The 25,201-nt window shown below is 52.9% G+C and overlaps 1 protein-coding gene and 1 long non-coding RNA gene across 3 annotated transcripts in view; one reads left to right on the top strand and one right to left on the bottom strand.

Annotated features, from left to right (window-relative positions):
* The first annotated feature begins 515 nt into the window (after nucleotides 1–515).
* LOC133341735 (uncharacterized) overlaps nucleotides 516–25,201 on the top strand; it is a 30,731-nt gene continuing 6,045 nt past the window's right edge. The window contains exons 1-2 of the long non-coding RNA XR_009755058.1: nucleotides 516–622; nucleotides 16,699–16,802. This is a non-coding gene — a long non-coding RNA (uncharacterized LOC133341735). The remainder of the gene's footprint in view (nucleotides 623–16,698; nucleotides 16,803–25,201) is intronic.
* Nucleotides 4,837–25,201, bottom strand: part of LOC133341732 (glutamate-rich protein 3-like) — a 38,381-nt gene continuing 18,016 nt past the window's right edge. Inside the window, exons 2-14 of one of the 2 annotated variants that reach the window (XM_061550388.1) lie at nucleotides 23,599–23,692; nucleotides 22,556–22,681; nucleotides 21,218–21,334; nucleotides 20,366–20,509; nucleotides 18,968–19,078; nucleotides 17,726–17,998; nucleotides 16,685–16,913; nucleotides 15,977–16,166; nucleotides 14,741–15,012; nucleotides 13,445–13,705; nucleotides 12,464–12,886; nucleotides 11,623–11,787; nucleotides 4,837–10,745 (exon numbers count right to left, since the gene is read on the bottom strand). In XM_061550388.1, the coding sequence (XP_061406372.1) occupies nucleotides 7,840–10,745; nucleotides 11,623–11,787; nucleotides 12,464–12,886; nucleotides 13,445–13,705; nucleotides 14,741–15,012; nucleotides 15,977–16,166; nucleotides 16,685–16,913; nucleotides 17,726–17,998; nucleotides 18,968–19,078; nucleotides 20,366–20,509; nucleotides 21,218–21,334; nucleotides 22,556–22,681; nucleotides 23,599–23,692 (5,311 nt within the window). In that variant the 3' untranslated portion in view covers nucleotides 4,837–7,839. The remainder of the gene's footprint in view (nucleotides 10,746–11,622; nucleotides 11,788–12,463; nucleotides 12,887–13,444; nucleotides 13,706–14,740; nucleotides 15,013–15,976; nucleotides 16,167–16,684; nucleotides 16,914–17,725; nucleotides 17,999–18,967; nucleotides 19,079–20,365; nucleotides 20,510–21,217; nucleotides 21,335–22,555; nucleotides 22,682–23,598; nucleotides 23,693–25,201) is intronic. The other variant, XM_061550389.1, reaches the window with a different exon arrangement.

The following is a 25,201-nucleotide window of genomic DNA, read 5'->3' as shown; positions in this document are numbered from 1 at the left end:
AGTGGGGGCGGGGTTGGAGATCGGGTGACATAACGCGCTCTGTACACAATGGAGCGGGAGGAAGGGTGGGAGGGGGGGGGATTCAAAAGAAACATTGGGCCAAACATCCAAATGCAGGGCCCTCACATGTGCAGGAGCCTTGGGACTCGGTAAAGCTTTCCTGGACAAGAAATTATCAATATTATTAGTGTATTAAAAAAAAAAACATCTGTGGACATGTGTCGAAATGTGGCTGGGGAGGCACGAACTTTGTTTCATTTCTTTATACGTGCAAATTTAAATTCATTTATTTGACGAAGTAAATGGAATTTGAAACAAAATCATCTGAAGAGCGTTGAGAGAGATTGCACTGCGAGACAAAGAGGAGCACGCTGCCGCCGGTGTTTGTGACGTAACGGCACGGGCTGCAAGTGACGTCACCGCGGGGTCTCTGGGACAGGTAAAGGTGGCACGGTGCGCCGAGTGTGTCACGAGCGGTGGGACACACGAAAGGGAAGTAACGCAGCCCGCGAGGACACGCGCGCCGCGGAGATGGAGCGATGAAATCAACTGGCGTGCGGGAGCTCGAATGTTCGCGGCGACGGCTCGGTGAAGCAAATGAGTGGAGGCTCGGCCGAGGGAGGTAATTGGGATGATGCGTGTTTGTGTTTTGGCTTTGTGAGGCGTTGCTACACTGCCGCCTGGTGGCTTCGTGCAGAAAGTTGTTCTTCTCGCCCAGTCACAACCGAGGGCCTCTGCGATTTCGCTGCGGCTCGAAAGAGGGGGTGGTGCTCATCTGGCGTCTGCAGGCCTGAGCTCGTTGTGGAATTTCCACATTCGTACGGCAGGGCCGAGGCTTTCCATAGGACAATCACACCGGACTTCCACAAAAAGTGGAAATCATTGTATCGACCCCGGAGGGATGATGGGCTGTGTCAACCCCCAAGCAGCATTTGAACAGGTCCCCTCGGAGTCGTGGTAACGTCGTTCATATTTCGACGGAGTGCTTCTAGCCAATAGCGTGTGGCAATCCAACATTTTATTTCACAAAGCTTGGCTCTGCTGATGAGACCCGAAATGTCGAAACCGGTCCAGAGTTTGACTGAGTAAACAAATGCTGCTGGATAAATCGGTCTTGCAGGCCAGAATGCTGATGCTGGAATTAAATACGTTTTTATTTATTTAAACTATAGCAGGCCGCACGTCCGATAGCTGTTGCCGCCCGTCCGTCCTTCCCTCCAGCCGGCCATCCATCCAGCCAGCAAACCTTTTCCTCATCGAGTACGGTGTAGACGTGGAAACACAGATCTGAATTGTGCTCATATATGCTCCCAATATCTTTATTTTGTTTTGATCCAAAATCACATACAGTATACACTTACAACAGAAAATGCATTTTCATACACATTGCTAAATATGTTTCAAATTATTATAATTGTCATCATTATCGTTCTCACAATGAACACACACCGTGTGCATTAATCATCCAAAAATCACGTGGGACAGAATGAGGATGGTAGCAAGCTGATGATGAGTTTGCGTGGAATGTTTAGTTTACGTTAATATAAATGCCCCTGTTAGGGTGGAATGTCATACACACATGGAGGGCCCTTTGAGAAAATCACCGTTGACAGTTGGAGGCCAACAACCTCTTCACAAAGATAAAGAGCCCCCGTATAGCCTTCAACAGACTGTTAGGGCAAGTACTGTTTGCGAGCAAACTATGAAAGTTGGCGCACCGCACACGAACGGAAGGTGCGGCCAACACCCCACGCCCGGCCCCCTTTGTCTCCCCAGTGCTGATGTTTAATGCACACCGCACCACCAGGTGACTCATTTTTTAAGGCTGAGTCGACTTAGGGGTAGGTAGGCCCGGGACCGGTTCAAATATATTCGCAGCCACTGTTGTTGGTTGTGAATGGGAATCAATCGAACTCTGGTGGCCGGGTTCGTAGTGCAGTGTGCTAACACACTGCGCCACCGTTCCCTAAAAATACAAAGATCCCCAATATAGCCTTAACAGACTTTTGGGCCAAGTGCTGTTAGCGAGCACCTATGAAGGCCGACACGGCACAAGAGGGAGTGAGTGACTTGCACAACAACCGGCCGCCTTTGTCTCCCCAGTGCTGATGTTTACTACACATCGCACCAAGTACTCATTGGAGGCTGAGTCGACCTAGCGGAGGCCCAGGACCGGTTCAGATATTCATCACCGATGTTGGGCATGAATGAGAATCGATCAAATTCGGGTCTCCGGGTTAGTAGGGCAATGCGCTAACCACTGCGCCACCGCTCCCCCCATACACACATACACACACAGACACACGCACAGAGCGCCCTGGAGGCCGGCTCTCAAATCACACCAATTATTGCACGGGGATTCATCTCGCATCCCTGTCTGCGCTCTCGCGCCCTGTTCAAGGGGAGCTAGATTGTGTTTCCCTTTGTCCACACACATGTTGACAAGGTCATGGGTCTCTATTGCTGTCGGTGCCGAAACAAAAACACAAACACAGTTGACCTAGATACGATGTCCAATCTAACCCCAGCAACCATCACCATCGTTGTTTCCACCATCGGGGATTGCTACAACGTAGGACCGCGTTAGGCATTAGCGTCGCTACGGGAAGGACTCCATCCAGCAGTGGATAGATCATAGCTGAGGATGATTGCTATTGTAGTCTTTTAATAAGGCGCTCAGATTAACAGTACAAATGTCAGAGCATTGTTGCTGTGTGCTAGGGTATTATCGGTGTTTAAGGGGGAGCGATGGCGCAGTGGTTAGCGCACAGCGCTACGAAACCGGCGACCCGAGTTCAATCTTCGGCCAAGGCGAGTTGATATCTGAACTGGGGGCGGTCGGATCCCCACCCCCGCCTCTCCCCCCTGCCTACATCAACCCGCACTGATCAGCATGGTGAGGTGTTGTCAAACATCCCCCATGCCCGATACGGCGTGGAGGGGGCGTTCATCCAGCAGTAGAGCGACTATGCACTGAAAATCAAGTTCAACTTCATGAGAATATTTTATTGTACAAGCAGCTCCCACGTCCTTTGGACGTGACCTTCCGTCCCGCCCTCCAGCCGGACAGCCAGCCAGCAAAACGGTTTTGTTCCCAACATTGTATGACGTCATATTTTGTTCTTGCAATTATATGTTCATATAGTGTGCTTAATTATATACGTGTAGCTAATAGACTCACTATTAATATGAATCATGAATAATTTGACAGCATCAGTAATTATATTAATCTGCGCAACTGCTAATCACATTCTCATTACAACGGAATTCATCAAACTTCCCAAATGCTGCAGGGAACCCCGTATTTAGACCTTTTCTGGATAAATACATTACCGTATGAGATTAATAACACATCAATAGTAGTAGTAGCAGTAATGATAACAATAATTTAAAATCAAATGCAATATTTCTCCAAGTCAATAACACTGGTCAACACACTTTTTCTGGCATAAGGTATTGAAACGGTTTGAAGGTACTTTTGGGGTGCTGATTCCAAATTTGGCATCAGTTTTTGTCTATCACATCAGGTTTTTGAGATATCAAATATTGCATTTTCATGAAAAACTGTAGAAGAAAAATATTAAATAAATGTGGATATCTACATAAAATATATTATAAACACACTATCCTAAAAATACAGCACCATATTTTAACACTAAAGCAATCACTGACTCGCAACAACTTGCAATCATAAGTAACAGAGTTAATTTCGGGTAAAATCAATCAAAATGGGGTATGCCGATAGCATAACAATGAGATGTGATAGAGCAAATCTGAGATCAGATTCGGAATCAGGACCCTGAAATTAGTCTAAAACAGCTGCAACAGTCCAGGCCAGAAAAAAAATGTTTTTTTGTTGTTGACCAGTGTAATCAATTCCTATTTGGTGCCTCTAGACGGCGGCGTAGCTATGGCGGTGCTCAGGCGGTGCAACTGCACCCTGGGGGCACGGCGCTCCGAGTAGGCCGGGCGGGATTAGGCAGGAAGCGGGGAGTGGGGGCAGCCCCACTCGAATTCCTAGCACCTGCACCCGTGCCCCGCGCCCGCCACGCTACGCCACCGTCTCTGAGGATGTCATGGATGCAGGGCCGTCCATAAGGGGGTAGGGGATAGGGGAGGGGGAGGCAAATGCCACCGTGTGTGGCCCTCCGACGCCTTCAAACTCAACGGGGAGTATCACCTCTCACACCGTGACGTCCAAACGAGGCGACCCCCCCCCCCCCCCAGCTCCAAAGCGCGGGGCCCCGGTGCGGTCGCTCGCCCCGGGGACCCTCGGCACGGCTCTGCAAGCGGTGGTTGCAGAGTCGTGAATACGCACGGACACATTCACACGTTCACGGTACAGTCAAAGCCGTTGAGCAAATACTCCCCGCGCCAAGAGACGCCCGCGACGCGCTCCACAGTGCCACCGTCAACCCCGCGTGGCTCGCGCTGCACACATCACGCCGCTTGTTTCGGGCCCGGGTGGGTGTTTTTGTCCCCCCCCCCCCGACACCCGAGTCATAGCAGCCCACCCACACGGTCCGCTTCTCTGCCGCGTTCGTCGGCATACAAACGAAGACGTGACGCGCCGCGTGCGCCTGATGATTGCTAAACGCGTTCCGCGTGCGCACGCACGCGCGCGCGAGAAATCTCGAGATTCAATTGATTATGGCAATTTTAAAACATTTCGATTTAAAGCTTTCGTGACTGCAGAGATTAATCTTCTTAGTTCTTTCGGTAAAGTCACGTAGAAGGGAAATAATAAAATAATAATTTTTTTAAATAAAATTATAAAACATAATTAAACAATTCTTATGTTTTATGTTTAATTTTTATTATTCTTTATTTCCCTTCTACGTGACTTTACAGAAAGAACCAAGAAGATGAATATAAAACATGGTCATCAGAGAATATATCTTAAAATATCATTCTTATCAGCCCCCCATGGTGTAGATAAGTGCAGTATATCGCGATTATTATCCACTCGTCTCTTTGGGCCTCTCTTTGGGCTTTTCCCGAAACGTCGCTTTTGTCATTTTTTTATTTTAAGGCCACAGTGTTATTGACGATTGTGTTCAGTTTGTTCCAGGTTAATATAAATTGGCGTTCTTTGTGTCACGTGAAACATAACACACACACAAGAAAGTATTTAGCACGTTGGTTTTCGCAGCCAATGTTTCGCAATTAAGTTTTATGTTGGGCCACGGACTCTACCGATTGCTATCCAATTGCTAAAGTTAGCCGTGACAATTGTTTTTGCAACTTGCCGGTGAGCTGACTCAATATTTGGCGCACTGAAACGCTCGTACGCGAGACAATGCGATTTATTTGGCTCTGTTGGGTAGTTGGAGGGCTTTACCACAAGCATTTAGGCCAGAATCAGTAAGTGGCCTAACGAAAACATCAATTGTGACTCGCACGCCACAGTGCTTGCTTCCTGTGGGACGCAGCAAAGCACGCACATTTAGATCCGGCTATTGCAGCGCACAAAGAACGCACCGTTTTAGCAATCATCAGGCTCGAGCAGCGTGTCGTAACTTCATTCGTATCCGCCCGGGAAATTGGCGAGCACGGAAAGGCGAACTTGGCCATTGAGGGCTGGGAGACCCTGGAAACCGCGGACATTCATTGTCGCATACGCAGCAGCAGCAGTCGCAGCAGCAGCAGTAGCAGAGGTAGCAGTTGCAGCAGCAACAGCAGCAGCAGTTGCAACAGCAGCAGCAGTAGCAGTAGCTCGCTTCGCTGTCCAAGTCGCGTCCATTCGGCGCGACTCGCTCACTTCAAGTAGAGTCCACAGTGACAACGATGACGACGACGACGACACAAGCCTGGAAGCAATCAATGTAGTTGCACGTCTGTTTGACTTCTTTCGCACCGCACGTAGCCAACCGTGCTAAGCAATGCAGTTGGTGGGGCTCTGACTCCCGGTTGAGAAGGGAATTTCACTCCACCACCACCTCCTCCTCGCCTTTCATGTCACGCGAGGCGTGCAGGTACAACTAACCGGGGGCGGGGGGGGGGGGCAGGGGGGAGACCCAAAGTGTTCAGCCCGTGTGGTCAGATCGCCCGGAATGTGCCCCATCTCGCCAGACCTCGGAAAGTGATGAGCGGGGTGGAGCCCACATCGTGCTTGCACGGGCGACTGCAGTGCCACACACACAGGTGTTATAGGTTGCGGACAGGGCGACGTTGCCAGCAGAGGGCAGTGCAGCAGCGTACATTGTTGTACTGTACTATTTTCGAGCCTCTATGCTCCCCACCTTCATTAACCGGTGGTGATTAGCGTGATGAAGTTGGGCTAAATAACCCCCGGGTCTCTATGTAAGTCTATGGGTATCTATATGCGTCTACAGGTAATGTCTATATATATGGGTCTTTATGTGGGAAAGCACATAGAAGCCACTGCCAGCATATTGCATTGTCTCAGTGGACCTCAATGTGAATCTATGGGCTTCTCCTGCGAGTCTGTGGGTTTCTCCGTGAGTCTATGGGTCTGTGAGTGAGTATATGGGTCTCTGTGTGAGAGAGTGCTCATGATGAAGCCACTACCAGCATATTAGAGTGGTGACTCGATGAATTCATCTCCACGCTGAGGATAAAAATCTCGAGATGGACTTTGTCGCTTTCTTAATTATTCAGCCACTGGCAGACGATATTTCCCGAGCGTGTCACGGCCTTTAATGCGGGGTGGAACCAGGCAGATAAAACTTGGAAGTTCGAAAGCTGATCTGAGAAACGGCTGTCTCAGCTGTGCTGACAATGGGAAGATGTTGCCCTGGATGCAGAGACATGGATAGATACACCGATAGATAGAGGCATGGAAATAGATGCAGCGATAGACGCGGAGACACAGAGACATAGAAACTCATAAAGAGAGGCAGAGAGACAGAAACAGAGAAGACACACACACAGATGGCGGATACATTCACGCCCAGCAAGAAGGACACATATACACGGAGATATACAGCAATATCGAGAGACAAATACAAAGAGACACAGCAAGACAGACACAAACACAACACAGATACAGGGAGACAGAAAGAGAGACCAGGCTGACGCCATCGACTCACTACACTTGAGTCACAGTCAGCGGAAGCCAAGATTCAAATCCAAGATCTCAGCAGCACCGGCTCAGTGATTTGAACCCTTGAGCCATTCGGCCGCATCTCTTTCTGACCTCTTGATTAACGACTCCTATTGTTACCCCACTCTCTCCGATTGTTTCAAACGCCTGTAACACACACACACACACAATGGGCTCAGTTGATCTCCGTCAACTTTGAGCTGCCGAGGTCAAACGTCCTCCCAAGATTCTAACAACACATTCAGCAGGTTCCCGCACCAGTGATCATTTCTCCGGGGTGGTAACGGGGGTTAGGGGGGAGTCTAGGGGGCCGTGTCCCCCTAAGCAACATCAGTGTCGTCGTCCCCCCAACTCTCATGTACACCCGCTTAGATGCAGCTCCATTCAGTGGCTGTAAAGACCCTCAAGATTAATTGAAGAGATTATGCGGCTGATGCCATCACACCACTTTCTGCCTCCTTCAAGATCGTGCGGCCGTTGAGGAGTTGATGCCTCATGAACTCCAAAGTCTGCTCTTGACGGTCTCATCCCACTCGCGGAGTTTTACATTGAGGCTGTGGGAATGTGCGCCCCTCCACAATATCACGTGCTGCTCAAGACTCTCCGCTGTCCCAGACATCCACACGCACAACAGCGCTCGCGATTCGATCCGCCGCATTAATCGTGACCTTATTGCTGAAAGGTTGTCCGATCTACTCGTCTTTACCAGTCCTGCACGAGCAGATTGTCTCACAGCCGCTAGTACAGCAGGTCAATCCACCCTTCAGCTTTGGCTAAGTTGCTGGATTATCCTCTGACTCTGCCGGTTTATCATCGGACGCCACGAGGTCCAAATTCACGCCATTGCTGTCGCCTCTGCCCTCGCCCGCCTCGCCCGACAAGGTCTCGTCCTCTCCCGTCTCCGTGTCTCCAGTGGGGGCTTTGACGTCCCCAACTCGAGCAGCCTCTTCCCCGGGCCGCTGTTCACGCTCGCGACACGATCCCTGGTGAACCACTGCTTCCTCCGTCGAAGCTCCACACTGGAGCTCTCCGCCACGATTGTCCGCTCCGCCGTGGGTCTCGGCGCCGCCGTGAGGTCCCTCCTCTCTCTTGCCTCCCATTTCTGCCTCCTCCATCGGGGAAGATCCATTCTGCTGCTCCGACCAGCTCAGGACCCGCTTGCTCAGCTGCTTCCAGAGCCGGGGCTTTTTATTCCCGTCGGCTTCACCGTCGCCTTCGCCGTTTCTAGAAGCCGCGTTGCTCTTCTCGGTTCCTCCCTCGTGACCGTCGCCCACCTTGTTGCGAGGATGCCCTTTGCCGTCGAGATCCTCGGCTGTTGACCCGCTGCTGCGCTTCGTGCCTTCCTCTGGGTCCGCGTCGCAATCCTCGCTGTCGCCGGGCCCCGATTGAGACGCGCCGTGTGCGTCCGTGTTCTCGCCCGCTTGCAAAGTGTCACCAGGTTCAACAGCATCCCCCAGATCATTTTTCTGAGCCTCAGCCACTTGCTGCGATGCCTCAGCCTTAACCACGCTTCCATCCGATTCGTCGTCTGCTCTGGCGTGGTCTCCATCGTCCGGACGTGCATCACCAGGCTCGGTGTTCTCTTCAGCTGCCTCGTTCCTGACGATTGCTCTCACAACATCCCTGGATTTGTCCACCGGTGTTTTTTCTTGCGCTGATACGACCTTCTCCACAGCAGCTTCGATTTCCTTCGTGTCGACATCACCCTGGACCTTGGCCTGTTTGACCTTGGCCTGTTTGTCAGGGTCAGGTTTCTGATCTCCTCGTTCATCCATCGCCGCTTCTCCGTCTTGATGCTCGTTAAAACTCAGCACTCGCTGGCTCAACTTTTTCCACAACTTGGGTGGCTTCTTTTCATCTCTCTCCAACTCCTCGCTATTAGGCTTGGTCTCAGGATTCCGATCTTCCCTCTGTTCTTGTTCCGCAGTTCCTTCGTGGTCACCTTGTCCGTTACATGGAGACTCATCATGGGTATCTAGCCCTACCTCTGCTGGAGACTCCTGGACACTATTGAGTCCTTCTTGTTGTTGTTGAGAAAGAGTGTCCGTCGCACCTTCGCCTTTGTTCTCGTCTTCTTGTGCTGCCACCGAATCTTCAGTATGAGCCATGCTGGTCACTCCATTTTCAATATTTGCCACTGCCTCAATCAGATCTTTATCTTGAAACCCATTGTCTGCCTGTGGGGCTTCTTCTCCTGGACACTGAACACCATGAGCTTGATGCTTAACATCACCATCCATTGCTTTGTCTGAAATAGTATTTTCATGTTTCTCTGCTGAAGTTTCATCCTGGGCCTCCACTTCCGCTGATGGAGCTTCACACTGGACTTCTGTTTCCTCTGTTTCAACTCCACTCTGAAACTTTATTTCATCTGGTGGAGCTCCATCCTGGGCCTCTGCTTCTGCTACTGGAGCTCCATCTTGTGCCTCTGCTTCCTCTGATGAAGCTCTGTCCTGGGCCTCTACTTTTTGTGATGAAGCCCCATCCTCGTCCTCTGCTTCCCCTGATGGAGCTCCACTCTGAGCCTCTGCTTCTTCTGTTGGAGCTCCATCCTGGACCTTGAATTTATCAGTTGGAACCCCATCCTTGGCCTCTGCTTCCTCTACTGGTGCTTTGTCATGGGCCTCAGTTTCCTCTGTTAGAGGTCCACCCTGGGCCTCTGATGCCTCAGTTGAAGCTCCATCCTGTGTATCGGTTTCCTCTCCTAGAGCTCCATCCTGTGCTTCAGCTTCTTCTATTGGAGCTCCACCTTGGGCCTCTGCTTCTTCTACTGCAGCTCCATCCTGTGCCTTTGCTTCCTCTGCTTCAGCTCCATCCTGGGCCTTTGCTTCAACTCCATCCTGGACCTCTGCTTCTTTTACTGCAGCTCCATCCTGGGCATCTGCTTCCTCCACTGCAGCTCCATCTTGGGCCTCTGCTTCTTCTACTACAGCTCCATCCTGTGCCTCTGCTTCCTCAACTAGAGCTCCATCTTGGGCCTCTGCTTCTTCTACTACAGCTCCATCCTGTGCCTCTGCTTCTTCTTCTGCAGCTCCATCCTGTGCCTCTGCTTCTTCTACTACAGCTCCATCCTGTGCCTCTGCTTCCTCTTCTGCAGCTCCATCCTGGGCGTCTGCTTCCTCCACTGCAACTCCATCCTGGACCTCTACTTCTTCTACTACAGCTCCATCCTGGGCCTCTGCTACTTCTACTACAGCTCCATCCTGGGCCTCTGCTTCCTCTAATAAATAATTTTCGACCTCTGCTTTTTCCTCTGAACCTACATTTTGAACCTGTGATGGAGCTCTGTCCTCAGCCTCTGCCAGAGCTCCATCCTGGGCCTTAGTATCCTCCTTTAGATCTGCGTCTGTGACTCCCAATCCTCCTGCATCCATGACATCTGATGTCTCCGCTGGAGCTTCAGGCTCATCTCTCGGTGTTCGCTGAGACACTTCACCTTCGTTGGTCACATCGTTAGCACCTTGATTGTCGTCGTTTTTCATTCCTTTGGTCGCTAGCGAGTCGTCTTCAGTGGCAACAGTGGCTACCTCCCGACCGACAGCGGATGTTTCCGCTTCCCATTCAGAGGCAACGTCTTTGGCGTCCAAATCTTTCACTGCCGCTTCGTGGTCCCCGTCCCCACTTTCCTCGGCATTGTCATCGGCTTCAGCGTCGGTCTTGCCGTCTGGTCCAATCGCACCTGCGACAAACAAACAAAAATCAATGCGCACGGTGAAAATGTCCCCAAGCGTGTGGCACAAGGGTTGGGGGGGGGGGGGGGGGGATGCTGCAGCACCAGTCAGAGGGTGAGCATTCATCCGCCAGCAGGAGGCGATGTGGCAGTGCACGGATTTCCCGGTTCAGGAATATGCCAGGGTAAAGTGCGGGGGCTCCCACCTCTTCCAAAATTATCTGATCGAGCGTTGATGAGTAGATAAAACACCGTCTACAGAGGGTCCCTCTAGAGCTCCCTTGAATGGAGTTTCCCTCTGCCCACTAGTGGCATGAGCGAGCAATTGCAGGGCTGCACCTTTACTCTTTATAAACATCTAATCTGGTCAATTTAGACCCCTGTAACTCGGGCACACGATGGCCGGAATTGTTTCCAAACTACGTCGCGGGGTCTTTTAACGTTTGCCACGAAACAGACGGAACACAACATTGCACGATCAATACCTACCGCAGGGTTAAACTCAAATAAAACAAAACTAAACTTTTTTTTTTATTTTACCAGGTAAGGGCCACTGGGCTATAAAGTTTATTTTTCAGAAGTGACCTGGCCACAAATGATAGTCGAACGAAGTGGCTCGCTCATCACGTGGAAATTTATCGCAGCCAAATACTCTAAACGCATGTTGATTCTAAATGTGGAGAGAAAAACCGGAGGAGCACCCGGACACAAACCCACACGACCACGGAGAGAGACACGCAAACTCCAAATATACAGGCGTCATGGTCAGGATCAAACCCACGACCTCCTGTATTCCAGGCGAGGTAGTCAACATCTCGAACTGGGGCGGACGCCACCCACGAACCACGAAGCTCAAACCCCTCCCATCTCACCCCCCAAATGTTACCGTTATCACTGCCACTGCTGTCCTGCACGGCCGCCACCGGCGCCACTGCCGTATCCTCGTCCTCGGAGTTTGACGAGTCGCTGCTCAGCTCCGGCTCGGAGGCGGCCCGCCGCTCCGTGTGGCTCAACGCCGTCGAGATGCGGTGAGCCACACTCGCGGGGCCTCCTGCAGGCCAAGGGGGGGGGGGGTCGTGGAGGTTGCAGGGGTCGGCCGAAGAAGGAGGTTACGCAGAATTACTTCTGAGATCCGTGTGTCTATGTTTGTGTGTGTGTGGGGAGTGGTAGTGCAGCGGTGAGCGCTGCAATGCTCTATGAAACCAGCGATCCGAGTTCGATTCCTGTTCGTGGCCAATAACAGTGGCGAATATTTTAACCAGTCCTGGGCCTCTTCTAGGTCGTCACAGCCTTAAGTGACTTCGTAGTGTGGTGCGTAACCATCACCACTAGGGAGACAAAAGCAGCCGGTTGTTGTGCATGCCACCCATTACCTCTTGTGCCGTGTCAGCCTCCGTAGGTGCTCGCTAACAGCACTTGCTCCAATAGCCTATCAACTTGTCCTGCAAGCCCACCTACGTTGCTTAACATTGAATATGGTGGCTAGGTAAACGTTCAGCCCTGAAACAGCTCACTCACGTCACCGCTGGCTGAAGGTCCTCCACGAGACGAATATGGATTGTTTGACCGTACTTCGCCAGTGTAGGCTGACAAAGGGGGAAACTCAGCAGCTGTTCGGATGTCGCTCGCTAATGCTGATGACCCCTGAAATGGAAGCCGTTTGCCGCTTTCCATCTCGGGGCTCTCTGCTCCCACATTGTTCGCGGAATCCGAATGACGGTACTCACCGCTGCTTGCATCGTCTCCAACCACCATCGCCGCCGCTGCAGGGATGTTCCCATCACCATCGCCCGTCGCTTCATCCCATTCCTCTTCCCCATCCTGTCCTGCCGCTACGTCCACCTCCGTCGCGTCGCTGCCGTGCCCAGATTCTTCGTCGGAAGCGACGGTCCCTCGCCCTTCCCTGCCGGCGTTTTCTTCAGAATGAGTGGAGTGGGAGCTTCCCCCCCGGGTCGTGACGTCACCGTCATCGTCGCGGTCCTCCTCTTCCATGTAACTGCGCAGCGGTGATGGTGTCTCTCTGTCCCAGTCGTCGTCTGGTATCTCTCCTTGCGTCTCCTCCTCCTCATTGTTCCTCTTCTCATCTGCTTCCTCCTCATCCTCTCCGACATCTTCACTGCTGTGCGCCGGAGAGCTCCTCACGTTCGTCTCTGCGGTACAACAGCAGACAGCAGTGATGTAACTGAATTGAGCCCGAGCGGTGGTGACTATGCACGTAGCCTGTGATCTAGCACTTTAGAGGTGAGGCCTGGTGGGTGGGTGGCACGGGTGGGTGGGTAGATGGCTTGGTGGGTGGGTTGATATCTGGCTTGGTGGGTGGGTGGCACGGGTGGGTGGGTGGCACGGGTGGGTGGGTTGGTGGGTGGGTTGATGTCTTGGTGGATGGATGGTTTGGTGGGTCGGTGGCTTGTTGGATGGGTGGGTGGGTGGCTTTGTGGATAGCTAGGACTGCAATTCACCAACACTCAGACAAGGCAAGTGAACGGCTGAACGGAATGTCCTACAGTTGCTCCACGTGAGCCGAACGAGAGTAGAGGGAAGCCTCCGAGAAGCGGCCGAGACCCGGTGCACGTTACTGGGCCATCGGTCCGCAGGCCCACAGGGGCCCGACCTGCCCACACACGACCGCCCACGCACGATCGTTGGGCCCCTTGGCCCATCCGCTAGCGCCATCCCTGACCCCGTGCCATCATTGCCGAGCCGCTCACCGCGATTGGCACTGCCCACAGTCGCGGAGCCCCCCTCCACGACGGAGCCGCCGTCGGATTCATCGGTAACGTCTCCGGCACCATCGTCGAAACCTCGCGGCTCGTCGTGCGTCTCGACAACGCCGCCGCCGCCGGAGCCGGGGCATTTCTCCACCACCTCGCCCGTGTCCTCCTCCTTCACCTTCTGCTGCTGCTCCTCCATCTCCTCTTCGAGCTCCTCCTCCTCCTCCTCTTCAAAATCCTCCATGTATTCATTCGGTGCTGATCGGAAGAAAGGATTTGAGGTCGGGACAAAACACTGAATAAGATGGGCAGATAACAGGGCTCAGTTTCGCTGGTGTATATGTCAGGTGACTCGTGGCCCCGGCCCCCTAGCGTGCGGTATACTGAATGTGGTGTGCCGGAACAAAAATAATATTCCAGGTCGCCAACCTGGTTGTGATCAAGCTCGGGGTAGTGAGGTAGTCGGTATGTATTCAAAACAAAGATTCATCAACAAGTAACTGTGATCGCGATCAAAATACACCTTTGTCATCATGAGCCATGATCGTATCCACTGCTGGATGAAGGCCTCCCATCTCCAATGCCATCATCCCTCGCGGTTTTGCGGTGTTTGGGCTGATGGGTGTAAATAGTTTTCATTTCAATAACAATGGCGAGGATGGTAGCCCGGGACACTTAGCTCGGTTGGTATCGGATATTTGCAATCGAAATTGTGTTTAATTTTCATCTTCTTGGTTCTTTCACGTGACTTTACCGAAAGAACCAAGAAGATGAATCCCAGCAGTCACGAAAGCTTTAACTCGAAATTTAACCACCACTACGGGGTGGGATTCCACAAAACTTTACGTGACTTTACCGAAAGAACCAAGAAGATGAATCCCAGCAGTCACGAAAGCTTTATATCGAAATTGTGTTTGATTGTTGGGTTGAATCATAGCAGCATGGTGAGTGTGACGGCTTGGAAAGAGGCCTTCATCCAGCAGTGGATACATCATAGCTGATGATGATGATGAGAATGCGTGTCAACAATCACAGATGAATGTGGATCGGCCCAGAGTCGACTTTACCCCAACAGTGGACAGATCACGGCTAACGACGAAGACGGCGAGTGGCTACGATGTCACGATAACGAGTGTGACGGCTTAGGGGCGGGGGGGGGGGGCGTCATCCAATCCAGCAGCGGAGTTAGATCGTAGCTGCTGACGGTGACGGTGACGTTTACGATGAACGTGACGACATGGGGAGGCCTTCATCCAGCAGTGGGTGGATGGTCGCGATGGGCAGCAGAGGCACCTGTTTTTCCACTGCTTGCCGCGGCTTCATCTCTGTCACCGTCACCGTCATCATCGTCGTCATCGTCGACGTCAACGTCCTCCTCCTCGTCGTCGCTCTCTCCACTGTCGCTCTCCTCTGTCGACGAGTGCTGCTCCCGCTGCTGCTGCTGTAGCGGCTGCTCGACGCTCTCCGTCCGCGGGGGCTCCGTGTGCGCCGCTCGCTCGCGATCGCCCCCCTTGCGCTTGGCCGGCGGGAAGGGCTGGATGTCCAGCCCCTGGGCGATGATGCACCTGGCCACGAGGTGGCATCACAGGGACATTTTAGGCATTTAATACATTTATGGGGTCACCGCTTTTACGACGTCGTGAATCGAGATCCTATTTTCGTCATAGACAACGGTAGAAACGTCACTTGCAGGTGTTTTTTTCTTCCTTTTATCGGCGCTATTTGTCGGGATTGAATGGGTTCATAAAATCTACAGAAAACAATCGAGAATAACAAAACCTCCACGCCGAGTCACATCGGAAACCGGACCGGAGTCGTGTCGGAAGATACGTCGCAAATCGAGTATCTGCGTCTTAAATCGATCCGTGGTGGCATTATATAACTGTCGTAAATTTGGACCGTCGTAGAGCCGAGCCTGCTCATGTTTCGAAAGAGGTTTTGTACAAGAGAGACACCCGTCACAGATCAATTTACGCTGAAACCATCTTAAAATTTTACGTTAAAAAAAACAAACTCAGTGCAAGAGCCTCCTCAAAACGGGTCTTACGGCTGAGTGTCACTCTCCTTGTTAAATAAGTAGGAGTGGTGGAACTACATGGGATAGGTGTGCGCAGAGACGGACGGAGTTCGCACTCCGAGAGGTAGCTGAGACTCGCTCGCCCGGGAGAGCCAGACAGACGGAGCCGCCGCCAGGGGCACACGCAGGTGGAGGTTGCTGTCGATATCCTGGCTGTTGGCTCGGGCCAATACTTTGGTGCCGGCCTTCACCACGTGACTACGGTCAGGGTTACCGATACAGCCACCATATTGCTGGCAGGGTTAAAGCTGGCAACCCCTCCCTCCCTGCTACAGGCCCCGCCCACGTTCACATAGCCACACCCACTCGACCACTAGCCCGTCCAGGCAGTGAAAGTGGTGGCCTCGCTGCTCTCTCTCCTGGGTTAACCCCACGGCGCCCGACAACCACAGTTGGCGGCCGCTCCCTGTCACCCCCCCCCCGTGCGATCTCCCCGCCCCCCAGGCAATCACCGGTAGCAGGGTGCGGCGCCCTGCACGCCCGTGAGGCTGAAGTGCGACAGGCGCCCCCCGCTGAGTCGGCCGCCTTGCCGGTGGCGGAACTCGCAGCACCAGCTGAGCCGGCCGATCAGCAGGCCGTCGACGTAGAGCGACAGGCTGAAGGGGAACCCGCCGAGCCGACGCGACCGGAACCGAAACGCCTCTGTGGGGGAGGGGGGGGGAGGTGGGCGGAAGGGGGACAGGAGACAATTGGCATTAAGCAGGGTGGTGGCAAAGGTGGGCTCTGAGGTGTTATAGGCCGCGGTGCCGAGATGTTAACTCTCTCGCCTGGAATGCAAGGAGGTCGTCAGTTCGATCCCGACCCTGGCGCTTGCTGTATATTTGGAGCGTGCATATCTCTCCCCGTGGTCACGTGGATTTTTGTGCGGGACCGCCAGGTTTCCCCCCCCCCCCCCCCCACATTTAGAATCAACATCACGCGTTTGTCTGCAATACATTTCCACGCTACGATAAGCCCCTTTCGTTGAGCTGTCTTTTGTGGCCATGTTCGCTTCTAAAAAAAGAAGAGCTAGATAGCCTCACCTGGTAATCTAAAATTGTATTACATTTTCTTAAAAAATATATCTATGTATCTTCTTGGTTCTTTCGGTAAAGTCACGTAGAAGGGAAGTAATAAAATAATAAAAATAAAACAAAACAAATTAATTCTCACGCCGTTACCTCCTCTTTTCAAGCGACCGTGGAACACGCAGAGGCTCTCCCCGCCGCAGTGCTGCTGCATCACGCGCACCTCGTCGCCCAGCACCTGCTCTCGCGACGGGCGCCCGCGCTTGCCCAGGTACACCATGGAGACCTCCACAGTGGCGGTGGCGGTGGCCGCGCCGCCGCCGCGGGGCTGGGGCGGGCGAGGGACCAGCGTCCGCAACCGCGGCTGGGAGCCGGAGCCAACCTACGGGGGAGGGGGGACGTGGGGAAGGGGTTTTGTGTGAGTGTCTATGTTGAACTTCTTTCGCACCGTACGTAGACGACCGTGCTCATCGGACGGTGCGGAGGGGGGGATAACAAGCTAATCACAAAAATCAGTTTGACAGAAATTTGTTTTCAATCGACTAAAGCAATTGAGTTTCCATTCCGAGGGGGCCGTCGCTGTGAGATGAGAACAAGAACCAGGGCTGGATGGCTGCAATGGCGAGAGATGACTGGTGTGGTGTGCGATAAGAGGGTCCCAGTTTGGTTGGAGGGAAAAGTGGGCAAAACGGTGGTGAGGCCGGTGCTGTTGTACACCTTTGTCATCTTGAGCCGTGATCTTATCCACTGCTGGATGAAGGCCTCCCATCTCCAATGCCATCATCCCTCACGGTTTTGCGGTGTTTGGGCTGATGGTCTAAATAGTTTTCATTTCAATAACCCCTCCATCACCCGACACAGCCAGTAAGGTTTGTCACGTAACCAACGAGCCAATTAGTTACTACTTCAGCCCACAGGTGTGTTGAAGAGTAAATCCCCGACATTCACAATTTGAGTAGTACGACGTTTCGCTGCTAATTACATCCAGCATTATCGGGCGATTTGCCAGAATAATGAAGCCATCCACCTGCGTCTTAAACAGAGCAGCAGAACGACATCATCACTGCCCCCATCAGATGGGTCTCTGTCTGTGCTGGGCCGTACTGCGTTCAGTTGGGCGGGCCAGGGTATGGGCATCTCCCCTCCCCCCTAATGCCCACGCTCGATCAGCAGAAGCGACCCATCGGCCGTTACCTTGCCGTCGCCCTCCGCCGGGGGGCTCGCGTGGCCCTGGGAGGCCGAAATCCGGAGCACCCTGCCGCGTCTCGTGCCGAGGGGTTGCGCGGACGTTCGACTCCTGAGCGCCTCGTTGCTCCGGGAGTTGAGCTGCTGCTGGTGGTGGTGGTTGGAGCCGGTGCTGGCGACGCGGTTGCAGATGAGTGGAAGGACGTAGGGCGACGGTGGCGGGTGAGGCTCCACCAGAAAGGTGGTCCGGCCTGTGAGCTTCTGCAGCATCTCTCGTTCTAGCTGGATCGTCGTCACACAACATCGCCACGACATCGTCGACAACTTCAGTTGTTGTCCATTGTCTTGGTCGCCTCCGCATCGCTGCTCCATTGCGACTACCGTGGTTACTGTTCCCGTGAACTTGGCTCAGTAACTCCACCACACTGGCTGTTCAGTCTCATCTAACTACTCACTCACTAAACCCTTCACTCACCTACCCACTCACTCACCTAACCACTCACTCAACGCTTCATTCACCGACTCACTCACTCAACCCTTCACTCACCTACCCACTCACTCATCTAACCACTCACTCAACTACCCACTCACTCAACCCTTCACTCACCTACCCACTCACTCACTCATCTACCCAATCACTCATTTACCCACTCACTCATCTACCCACTCACTCACCCCTTCGCTCTCTCATTCCACGGGTCTCTAGCTATGCCCATTGCTCTCGATGTAACGCTTCTTTTCCACGAAGCCGCCGGAACCCGCGTGTCGCCTCCCCTGGGCACCGTGCTGACTGAAAATTAGCGGCCGATTAATCTTTCTCAATTTTATCAACTTTGCACAACTCGGCCACGAGGACCAAGGCGTTGTTTTAAACTATTAAACTATTTATTTATTTTACCAGGTAAGGACCATTGAGCTATATAGCTCTTTTTCAGAAGCGACATTGCCACAAATGATAGTCAGGGGCTTATCATGTGGAAATGTATTGCAACCAAATACTCTAAGGGTATCTTGGTTCTAAATGTGGAAGGAAAAACCGGAGGACATGGAGCAAAATCCACACGACCACGGGGAGAGAGAGAGAGACACGCAAACTCCAAATATACAGCAGGCAGTCAGGGTCGGGATCGAACCCACGACCTCCTGCGTACCAGGCGAGGGAGTTAACATCTCCAAGCCACCGTGGCGCCCCCTTTAACACCTGGACGATGATCGATGGGCATAGTTTGGCCATCGCTCGGGCCGGCTCACCTGGTTGAGTCGCGTGGGGCAGGGCAGGCTGACCGCGGTGCGAAGCGGCTGCAGTCGCTGGGGCCGCGAGCTCTGTTCGGGCGCCGTCAGAGGACGGCTCGACTCCTCGGCCTGGCACCGCAACCGGTTGTGGTCAGTTGCATGCAACCGGTTGCGCACAGTGGCGCATCTCGTCGCCGGGTGACAACATTTTTCCAACACTGATTGGCCAATTCCATTCTATTCGAGCCCCTATTTACAACCTTCCATCGACTACCGGTGTTGTTGTTGTTGTCCTGGCTTTGACCGCACGCTCGCGCGGGCCCCTGTCGAGAATGCCCTGAAGCTTGGACCTCGCTCAAGAGGCCCTCGCTCAAGAGGCCCTCGCTCAAGAGGCCCTCGCTGGACCAAGTGGACCTCGCTGGCCGCTCCCACAATTCACGAGCGACTCTCGTTTCATCTCGCCTCTCATGCCGCCCCCCTCCACCCCCCATTATGACAAAGCAAACCTTTAGATTGCCGCATCATGGTATGCTGAATTCATGGCATTCTGTCCCCGGGCCTTCAGTAACTTGTGGGCGGCCCTGACGGCGAGTGGACTCTTAAGCCCCCCTCCTTCTGCCTTCGCCTCGTAAGTGCGGTAATTGGCGTGAGCCGGTGGAGGAGTGGGGGTAGGGGTGGGGCGAGGTTATCGGGCTTTTTAACAATCATGTTGACCTCTCTCCGACCCCATAGAGGTCACGGCTCAATGCGACACTCGTACAAAATAACAGCCACTGAAGTGGAATTTTGCCCTCCAACGCCCTACTCGTCGCTGGCACTTGAAGCGAACCTGAAATGTGAACCTGTGGGTAATATTTTATTTAGTTATTTTTTTTATCTTGTGCCATTGAAGCCGGCCAGATATAAAACCGCGCTGTCAAACTGCACAGTCCGTTGTTCATCCACTGCTGGATGAAAGCCCCTTCCCCATGCCGCGTCCATCCGCACAGTTGGTGGCAGCGCTCTCCCAACCGCGGCGCCACGGAGAGTGGCGTTCGCTGTCGCATGGCAAGTCACCACCAGCGCCTTTAACTTCATCCAGTTTTAGTGCAGAACCAAATTTAACGTCACGGGGTTTGTGCGTGTGTGTATGCAGTAATTGTGACCGTGTAGAGAGGCACGTCAACTCACTACGCCTGAGAACCCAACGTAATCATCACCCACAGGTCTGGTGCGCGTCTATGTGTCCCTGCTCCAGTCCGTGGCTTTCTCACAGACGGCTGAAACTGAAACCCGAATCATTCCAAACCCGGGTTCCCAGCGGTGCCAGCTTACCCGCCCTGCCACGCTAAGCCACCTGGCTACCCACATGGGGGTGGCGCAGTGCAATGCGTGGGGGGAGAGGGGGTGGGGGGGGTGGGGGGGGTGGAGGGGCACCTCTGCGGAGCTGGTTGCCGTTGGCGACTCTGGGGAAGCGCCGTCGCTCGTCCCTCCGCTCCGAGGCCCCGTCCTGCGCTCAGGCGGAGGGTGCGGCTGAAGGATTCGCAGCGCGTCTCTCTCCGCCTGCTGCCCGCGAGCCGTCTGCATCGCACGCGCGCACCCGCAGAGGCCGGCGGCCAGGGCTCCCGTTTGGCACCGCGAGGGTGGTTCGCGCGAGAACCAGGTGCACACCTTTGCGCATCGGTTGCGCAACTTGGTTGAATGCAAGGTAGTCAGTTGTCTTATTGTGTTGGCCATGCACACGGGGTAACATACAAGTATCGTTATCATTCGTAGAACGTCGAAATGTCAACGCATCTCGATATGCCGTTCGTCCGTGTCTCGCTTTGCATTGCAGTCATGTTGCGGCAGAGCGAGCGGCTCGCATTCACAGATAGTCACGAGTCTAAATGATGATTGGGGGGAGGGTTTTGACTCGGCACATCATCTTCTCCCTCCAGCGGTCGATACAAATGAGCACCACACAACAGGCGGCTGTCGTATGGAATGTGCCCACAATTGTCCCAGGGCTGTGAACGGGCGGTGAGCTCCACCTCGGCGCTCAGGAAATCGCGATGGCTTTTGTCGAGATCGGCTCATCACTGCCCGATATGCCAAAGGGGGATCACAAACGCGAGCAATGGCGGGGGAAATGGGCAACAACAACAACAACAACAAAACACAAATTTGAGAAGCGCGCAATGAGGTGTGGATATGTGCACGTTTGGGACGTGCAAGATATTTTGAAACCATCTCTGATTGTTGGTGTTGGTGTTGTTATGTGGTGCGTTTGTTTAATCGCAGACGCACCCACGACGGAGGCACGGCCCCGCGGCTGTACTCGACACACCCCACCTGTATCCTCCGAATCCTCTTCAGCTTGGATATCTCCTCCAGCTTTCGTCGGATGGCCGCCTGCCTGTAATGCTGTATGGCCGGGGGTGGGGGGGGCGAACAAATACAAACGGGATGGTTGAAACGAGACTCAAATTTTTTTTTTCTGAAATCAAATCGTTAAATTTCGTGGATCGTGATAACTGTTTTTTTACCCTTTTATCTGGCAACAAAACTGACACCTTTTTTTACAAGGCGTCATCTGGTCCCTCTCTGTCCAATGCGTTGGCGTGTGCAGCAGTTTGTCGCTTGCGCACAATCGCTTCCACGCCGTCGCCCACCCTTTTGGCCCAGCCCCCCCCTCCCTACCGATACGTTCCATTCATTGGCTACCACATTCTGATGAGCTCCCCCCCCTCTCCTCCCCCCTCAACTCGCTTTTAAGGGATTACATCTTGAATCATGGCCTCACTTGATGCAGCTAATCTGGCTGTGACGGTCCCACCTGATGACGGAGACTTGTGTTGCCTCCGAAACGTCGTGATCTTTATTTTATTTTATTTTTATTAATTTTGATGTTTTACCTACGTGACTTTACCGAAAAAACCTAAGAATACAAACATGACTCCTTGTAAAAAAGGTGTCAGTTTTGTTGCCAGATTAAAGCGTAAAAACAATTATCATATTTTGCTACTGGCAAAGGAGGTTCCAATGGTGTTCGTGGATCGTGTTATAGAAGGGTCCGAGGAAGTAGATCACACACAACTACTTGGGAGATGCGCGTGTCTATGTCTGTGCGTGGTGGGGGCGGTTAAAGCGCAGCTAGTTGGCACAGTGGGTGAGCACCGGTGGTGCATCTGCCAGTCTTCTCAGTCAACCCGTGGCACCTGCGTCTCTCCCGTGCCCCCCCCCCGCCCCTCCAGCGAGACTTCGACACTTTCACGTTGCTTCGACGTGTACCTAGCCTGGCACAAGCACCGTAGTCACGTCATCGCCACCTCGTGGCGAACGGCGGTGTAGCGATGAGCGCAAGGGCGCTACGAACCCGACCACCCGAGTTCGATTCACGCTCACCGCCAACACCAGTGATGATTATTTGAATCAGTCACGGGCCTCCCCTAGGTCGACTCGGCCTAAACATCGCCACTTGGGAGACAAAACCGCCCAGGCGTGGTGCTGACCACCCACCCCTTCGTGCCGCTGTGCCGGCCTCCGTGGGTGCTACTCGCTAACAGCGCTTTTCCCCAAACACTCCGTGACTGCTATACGGGGTGGGGGGGGGGGAGAGGGGTCTTTGCACGCGTCGAGTCCGACCTCCATGTGCAGGGCCTTGTCCAGGATGGCCTGAGCCAGCACCTCCCTCACGCGCTCCTGGTGCTCCTTGCGCGCCACCTGCAGCTTGTAGGCCCTCTCCGACACCAGCTCCCCGCTGCGCTTGATCTGCCGCACGCCACGCCGCGCATCGCACGCCACACAATCGATGTGACAATTACAATTGACCTCTCTGTCTACCTGTCTAGGAGGGTCACGCGCAGAGAGTCGTAGGAGTGTTTTTCAGGAGGGCCCTGCTGCTGCGTTGCGTTTTGTATGTTCACAGCCACTCAATGACGCGTTGTGTGTTGTTGTTATTGTTTTTCTTCACGTACGAGGAAGACATCGAAGCACCCCCGTAGAAAACCCCACGCCTTGCGCGAGGGGGCAACGCTCTATATCCCCGTACAGATAGAAACAGATGGCAGTTTAACACTCATTCGGCTTTCGCGACCAATATCCATAATAGAGTGTTTTGGGTTAGATCGCGTAAATATATAAATGTGTCGTTAAAACCCACCACCACCCGACACAGACAACTAGTAATGTTTGTCACGTAAACAGAGCATATTCTGGCTGTCGCCTGATGAAGCTAGTTGTAATTATTGGCGAAACGTCGTACTCAGATTGTAAATATTGTGGCTTGGCTCTCCAACACACCGGTTAGTGCTGTACTAATGAAACAGATGTCAATGAATCCACTTGCTGTACCGCCTCCTACCTGGCGAACCAGGGCCACCGACACCTCATCGACGGCCCAAACGGGAAGGACATTTCACAACATCTGTGTGCGCGGTGACCCACCAACCCCCGCTGCCGCCTCCACAGTTGCTGGGGGTTACAGGCAGCCACGTGCGGCACCATCGCCACCATAACCACCATCACCACCATCACCACGGCGACGGTTCACTCACACGGGGAATTCGCCGCCCCTTGCTGACTGCCGTAGCGGGCAGCAGTGGGGAAGTCACGTGATTCGCGCGGATTCTCATCCCCTGGCCTCGCTGCCTTTTCTCTCTCTCTGTGTCTGCCGCTCGTCAACTCACCAGTCCAACCCTGCGCAGGTGCCGTCTCATGCGGGCGCTGCTGAAGTAGGCGGCCAGGTGTTTGTCCTCGAGGCTGTTGTACGCGGCCAGGGGCCTTGAGGGTGGTGAATGGAGGGACGATGGGTCAGAGGATTAGGGAGCAGTCGTGTAATTTTCATGGGTTTAGATACGAAAAGTTAAAAAAAATCGTTTTGTGTACCCAAAAATCAGTTTGACTGAAATGTGATCAACATTGCTCTGGAGTCGTGCGGTTGGGAACGTTTAGTGTGGATAGGACGGAAACAAACTCACGGGTGGTTATGTACGGTGCGAAAGAAGTTCAACATACATACATAGCACGTCAATAACATTGTGACCACTATGGGGACCTCATTTGCCAGTAAAAATAGGATAATTGGTTCTTTACCCTTCTATCTGGCAACAAAACTGACACCTTTTTGCAAGGAGTCATGTTTGCATAGACCGCAATACCTGCAGTCATAATACAAACAAAAGAACAGCTGTCTCGGGTGTGGACCAATCAACTTCAAGGACAGTGCACATTATCAGAGTTATGCTCTTTTGTTTGTATTATGACTACAGGTATTGCGGTCTATGCAAACATGACTCCTTGCAAAAAGGTGTCAGTTTTGTTGCCAGATAGAAGGGTAAAGAACCAATTATCAACATTGTGACCTTAATTATTTATTCACGTTCCATATTGTTTCCTTCATTGTTGTCGTGAATAAACTAGCAGCGTGTGACCGTCCCTCGCTCTCTCCCTCCCGCCAGTCAGCAAACAACATTATTTCTAACGTAGTATAATTTCAATTGTACAAATTGTGTAAAGCCCCGTCACTCACCAACCGTTTCATATTGCTTCACGGAACACCAATTAGGCCAAATGCTTCCACGTCGTTTCACTGCCATCCATTACCTCTGGTGTTGAATATGCCATGACAGACTCTATTGTAGCCCATTACTCGATTGTGTATCTAATTACGACGCCTGTCAAGTGCCTTCGTCCCCCATTGTGTACGTCATGTTTTCTATTGTGTACCTAATTACGTAGGCTATTGTGCGTGTAATGATGCCCCCCTTATTGCGTATCTAAATGAGATATTTCAGGGGCAATGTTGGGCTGGGAGCATGAGTTCACCCTTGAGAAAGAGGCTGCAAGTCTTGGTGGGTTCTCACCCCGTAGGGTAAACCTCGCAAATGCAATATTACATCCCTTATAACCAGGTGGAGCTGTGGCGCAGTTGTTAGCGCACTGGGCTGTGGGAGTGACGAGTGGCATTCCTGGCCCTGTTTCATATCTGAAGCGGTGCGGTGCCCTTACTCCACTTCACCGACCAGCGTGGTGAAGTATGGTCAAACAGCCCACCCCCTCCCCCCACCATGACCGACAGTGTGCGGAGGCCTTGATCCAGCAGTGGGATTGATAGAGGGCTCTACGTTATAGTACATCGGAGTCAATGATAATTTATCATATAACAATATTACTGTTAGTTATATCAACCAGGTGAAAAGCCATTGAGATTTAAATTATAATTTTAAAAGGCAGATTTTGTTCAAAACGAGAACAGACAATGTTTCAGTGCGAAGTTGCTGCAAGTGCTAA

The sequence above is a fragment of the Lethenteron reissneri genome, chromosome 12 (assembly GCF_015708825.2).
Source record: "Lethenteron reissneri isolate LAM-NWPU_2019-01 chromosome 12, ASM1570882v1, whole genome shotgun sequence".
Lineage (NCBI taxonomy): Eukaryota > Metazoa > Chordata > Hyperoartia > Petromyzontiformes > Petromyzontidae > Lethenteron > Lethenteron reissneri.
Note: the sequence above shows the minus strand (reverse complement) of the source record. Positions and strands in the feature narration are given on the sequence as shown.